Source organism: Fulmarus glacialis, unplaced genomic scaffold, assembly GCF_000690835.1.
Source record: "Fulmarus glacialis isolate BGI_N327 unplaced genomic scaffold, ASM69083v1 scaffold50432, whole genome shotgun sequence".
NCBI lineage: Eukaryota > Metazoa > Chordata > Aves > Procellariiformes > Procellariidae > Fulmarus > Fulmarus glacialis.
Window position 1 is genome coordinate 42 of NW_009196938.1, and position 5,725 is coordinate 5,766.

Genomic DNA, 5,725 nt, shown 5'->3' on the forward strand with positions numbered 1-5,725 from the left:
GGTGCTGGAGCCTTGTCTCGAAGCCTGGAGGAGTTCTGCGGTGTTTTGTCGTATTTAGCAATGCTGAACTCTGCCCTGCGCCTGCTGGTAACTACAGCTAGTTACGCTGATCCCGTCATATAATACAGCTTAATTGTTGCGTATTCTTGCTAGTGTTTTCTTTGGGGAAAAAAATACTGCTTAATGGACAACTGAGTTTTTAAACAACACTGCATAATATTTTTTCATGTTGTAAGATTGTTTCTTTTTTTTCATACAGCATGTTCTATTCTGAGCTAAATATCTGAATTTTTTGTTATATTTAGTGGTACAGGATGCTGTCTCCTTTGGTATTGTGTGCAGTTGTGCTAATAGGGAGTGGTAAAGTTCAAGATGATGAATGGATTGACCCCACGGATATGCTCAATTACGATGCAGCATCAGGAACAATGAGAAGACCTTACAAGGTAGAAAAAGAAAGGGTGCATGCAGACGTGTCTCTCCCAAACAGTCCTTCAGCCACATGCTGTTGAAAGATTGCCCTTAAATTGTGACATTAGGAAACGATAGAATTACAGTCTTTTTAAGGCCTTACAAGGTTACATCTGAATCTATACACAGAAAAGTGTTGTGCATCCATTGCAAGAAAAAAAATAGTGATCTATATTGTTGTAGATAATTAGCTCAGGGCTTTTTACTGATGAGTTTCTGTGGCACACTGTTCAAGTAACAGGAACCACACTTCTTGTCTTTTCACGGGTGGTGGTTGATTTATGCAGGTTGTGGCTCCACAAGTTACTTCTCTGAGAAGTACTGGGTTAAGCAGCACTTGCTAGTTTCTCAAGTATAGTGTTAAATATCTTGAAAATTAAGTTCCTCGCTGATAAAAGTTGGGGGAGTTAAGGTTAATGATTATATTTTACTTGAATTATCCAGTTCCCCAGTAATATGGGAATAAACCCCATTTATTGCGTATTATGAAAGTCAATGGTGTTTTGTAATGCTGGGCATAAGAGTTTTCAGAAGGAAGATCAGAATAGGGATTGAGTGCTGTACTGTTAATAATTCGTGAACATTGAGGAGAAGATGAAATATGAAAAGCTAGTTTTAACAAGGTGAATCATCTCGGTTGTCTTGTATGAGGGGTGGACTCTACATATATCATGAGATACATATTGTTTATCCAGTATACATGTGCACACGTGGCCCTGTAAACTGTGGGTGGTTGTACAGGCACCCTTGTTTTTGTCATTCTTCAGCTTTCAAGTTTGGTTTTACAGTCTTGAATAATACCATTTTAACGCTTCAGAACATAATTTTCTAAAGCTTAAAAAATGCAGACTGCATTATTTCTCTCCACAGAGTTCCTCTTCAGCCTCCACCTTCCCCAAGTCCACCAGACAGTCACTAGCATGCCTAAAATTCAGCAGCAAACTTTGGAGTCCTTAAACTTGGTGCCAAGTGCTTCAGCTTTTTTAAAAAAATATTAGGAGTTTTACTCTTGTCTCCCATGAAAATAGAACTGCATCTTAAAGGAGAAAAATGACTGCTTTGGGTTAATCCATCTTTTCAGGATTTCTTTTCTGCTCTGCAGTGAGAGATTTTAGACAGGCTGGCTGTGTGGGCCACCTGAGTCCTCAAAACCAAACTTCGTATCAGCATGAGTTCACTAATGTGTGTGACGTTGCACTTGCGTTGGGAGACTTTCGTCAATGTGCGTGCCGGGTTCTGTAGAAGAAGCACTGCTAAAACTAGGTCTGAGCAATTAGCAGAAAAATGGGATGTTGTTTCAGAGTGAAGAGGGAACATAGAAGGAAAGGCACGCAACTGAGAATGGGGCTTTGTGTTTACTTTCAGTCTGGCTGGCTGCATGGCCAGCGCGACTGGGAATTTGTCTGGCTGAAAACTGCCCCTTTGCTTGCTGAGTCAGTTTTCAGCCAGTCTGATTATCTAATCTGATGCGCTGCGTGGCTCACCCACACTCAGAGGAGGGGAAAGGGCAGGTGGGGGAGGAAAGGGCAAGACCTCACCTTTTGAAGGCAGCATGTGTTTAGATAAACTTCAAGCAGTTGTCCGTTCGGAGCCTAAAATAACAGCAGAGAGGCAACTGGAGTATCGTTGGGGGAGTATTAGAAGCAAAGACTAACACTCAGTTTTTAGCTCCTTTGCGCCTTTTAAAGTGATCTGACTATAGAAGTGTAACATGGTACATTGACCAAATTCTTTGATTCTAAAAATACATGTTTTTCTTATGTAATTTCAGGCTAACTATCATGACTCTGAGGATAAGACTGTGGATGCAGTCAGTACTGAAGTCTTGTCGAGTTGTTCCAGGGAAGTAGATTCCTTGCAACAGAAGGTTTGTTATGGAACTTCAGAATATTTTCCAGTCTTTTATAGCTTGTGCTTTCTGATGATGCTTTTCTGGATAGTATAGAACAGATGAATTGTTGGCATAATTGTGAGAGACCACGCATTATGTAGGGGGAGCCTCTTTATTCAGAGGAGGGACTGGAAGTGGTTTGAACTCAATTCCAATTTGCTCCTCTGCCTACCAAGGTCTATTTCCTAAAATGTTTTATAGTGTAACAGAAGTTGATAGGAGCTACATGCTTCTGTCCAGTGTCAACAGTTTTAACCTATGGTGTTGGTGTTACACTGTGCTGCCAAAAGCTAAGAAACCTGACCTTTCATTTGCAAGTTGTTCAATTCTGTTGATTTTAAGGGGTGGCTTATGGGCATAGAGAACCTGTTTGTGGCTGACCGTAACGTGCAGTGCTGCAGCTCTCAGCTGCCCCCCACGCTGCTTCTTCCTCTAAGATCAGGAGGAAGCAGTGATGCTTGTGTAGCTACTGGGGCTCTCACATCCCTCAGCCATTTGGAGACCCAATGGGGTATGTAATTTTAATGTTGTTCTACAGTTCTCTTCCCCTGCCCCAGTAAATTTAAAATTTAAGGAGATCCAGATCTTTAGTTGTTTCTAGTCTTGCTGAGGTTAGTATTCAGACTGTGTTATTAGCAGATCTGGAGTCTCCAGTACTGGCCAGTCCCATGGAAAGTGGTATCTTCAGCAACTGCATACGCCTTTTATCTGGTGTGCTAATCATGGGATTATTGCTAAACTAAAGAAACGTGCTTCTGTTAATCCTGAGTTTAATGTGTTGGTAGGGAGTTTTTTTCTTCTATGAACAAGCTGGTTTGAGCAAGAAGTGAATAAAATGTCTTTACATTGCAGATTGCAGAATGTGAGAAGAGGAATGCCAAATCACATGAAAGCCGTAGCTTTTGTATTTTTAAGCGATACTTGAATAAGATTTTAAATGAAGCTGGAAAACTTGGCCTTGTGAGTATTTGAACAGTCATTAAAAATTAATTAGAATTCATATTGCTACTTTATGTGTTTTTCGCAGTTATCAAGTATTGATTAATTATTCTGGCATACTTTAAATTAAAATGAAGGGAACTGAATTGCAAAGGAAAAAATTATAGAAGTATGTGCATCCAGTATTGCTATTAGTTAGCAGTGTTTGCTCAGGAGAGACAGTTGCCATTTGGTCTGTAAAGCATCCAAAGGAAGACTACGTGAATTCAGAGCATGTATCTAAATATCTATTGCTGGGATGCAGCTGTAGTAATACCCTGTTCAGTTCATGCTAAAGGTTGTTAAACTTGAAAGAGCCGGATTTTGTTTGTTTGTCGTAGAATTTTTAGGCCTTTGTTTTAGACTCTACCATGTTAACCATCTAGGAATAGTAGCTTATTAGAGTTTGCATGCAAGAATCGCCTTATTACTTTCTTTATGATATTGTCTTTGGAGATTTTTTTTCCTATTCAGAGGTAGAGAAATAAAGTTTTAGCAATAAGCAAAATTACTCTTTAACAAAGAATATTATACTTAGCAATGTAAAATTTCTTCTTTCAGGATTTAATAGCTTCTGTCTGTGTTACCCAGCCATGATTGGGGCACACATAGCACATTAGTAATTATTACTTGTTAATGAGAAGTGGTGAGATAACTCACTTCATTTTTTAGGTTTTTGCTGTAGAATTGAAAGAGTACAAACCAGTTGAACTCGTGTTTTATATAGTTTAAAAGAATGAACAAAAAGGTTATAGAATCATAGTGTGCTCCCTGTCCCATGTCTTCATCTTGCAGTCTGCTTCAAAAAGGTGCTGGTACATAATGAGGGTGTATAATCAGGTTTTTGCATAGGGATACAGTTTTTCGTATATACTTCTATTTCCAAATAAACAGCTTTTAACCGTTGTTTTGCTTTGCTTTTTATTCAGCCTGAGGAAGACGTGGGCCACGTCCATTACGATGCTGAGATCATCCTTACAAAAAAGACATACTTGGAGATCCTCAGATTTCTCAATGAGGAAACTTGGCAGTCAGGTGCTGTGGATGATGCACTTAGTGATATTTTGATCAATTTTAAGCACCATGATTATCAAGCTTGGCACTGGAGATTTGAAGACACTTTTGGAATTGATCTATATAATATGTTTCTGGTAAGAGAAGAAGAAAGGGTTTTTGTTGTTGTCTTTTAATTGCTATTTTCTCCAGTTTCTTTGTGCAAGTCCATTCAATGAATGTTGCCATCTTAACTCCACATGTAAAGCAGTTCTTTCCACTGTACTTACAGCGAGTCACTCTTTTTGTTTTATGGTTGCTGAAGGTAGAGGCGACGTATTCACTTGAATTAAGAATTCAAGTTTTTTATTCCTGTGGTCATCTTTTCTTACTGTAGCTTTGAGGTTTTTTCTGGTATGAAAAATTTCTTTTTTCTCTTCCTGTCTTTTATATCTGTGTTGCGTGACTCAATAGACTCTAGTACTTTCTTGTCACTTAAACTGACAACTTGTGCATTATAAATTTTCCAGATTTGTCTCTTGTTCAGATAGATGCTGAAGCTATTGGCTTCTGCAGGAGTTGGAATATATGTATATTGAGACAAGTGCATGTTTGAGGTCTTAGATTTTATAGGTTAGAGGTTTTTGTGAATTTTGTGGAAAAAAATTGTATAGCATTGGAGAGAAGAGCATGACGGTGTGAAAATGTCATATTCTCTAAAATGGAATTACAAAGTGCTAAGCTGAGGATCTCTAATCATAGAATCAGAATAGTTTGGGTTGGAAAGGACCTTTAAAGGTCATCTAGTCCAATCCCGCTGCAATGAGCAGGGACATCTTCAACTAGATCAGGTTGCTCAGAGCCCTGTCCAACCTGACTTTGAATGTTTCCAGGGATGGGGCATCTACCACCTCTCTGGGCAACCTGTTCCAGTGTTTCACCACCCTCGTTGTAAAAAATTTCTTCCTTATATCTAGTCTAAATCTACCCTCTTGTAGTTTAAAACCATTATCCCTTGTCCTATCGCAACAGGCCCTGCTAAAAAGTCTGTCCCCATCTTTCTTATAAGCCCTCTTTAAGTATTGAAAGGCCACAATAAGGTCTCCCCGAAGCCTTCCCTTCTCCAGGCTGAACAACCCCAACTCTCTCAGCCTTTCTTCATAGGAGAGGCATTCCATCCCTCTGATCGTTTTCATGACCCTCCTCTGGACCCGCTCCAACAGGTTCACGTCTTTCTTGTGCTGAGGGCTCCAGAGCTGGACGCAGTACTGCAGGGGGGGTCTCACCAGAGCAGAGGCAGAGTAGAGGGGCAGAATCACCTCCCTCGACCTGCTGGCCACGCTTCTTTTGATGCGGCTCAGGCTGTGGTTGGCCTTCTGGGCTGCGAGCGCA

The 5,725-nt window shown here is 40.1% G+C and overlaps 1 protein-coding gene across 1 annotated transcript; it reads left to right on the top strand.

Annotated features, from left to right (window-relative positions):
• Window positions 1–314: 314 nt before the first annotated feature.
• On the top strand, window positions 315–4,491 carry LOC104072775 (chloride channel CLIC-like protein 1; the record flags this gene model as incomplete). The annotated part of the gene is made up of 4 exons (XM_009572345.1): window positions 315–446; window positions 2,243–2,338; window positions 3,215–3,322; window positions 4,270–4,491. Coding segments are annotated over exons 1-4 (558 nt in total), but the record flags the coding sequence as incomplete, so codon positions are not given.
• Window positions 4,492–5,725: the final 1,234 nt, after the last annotated feature.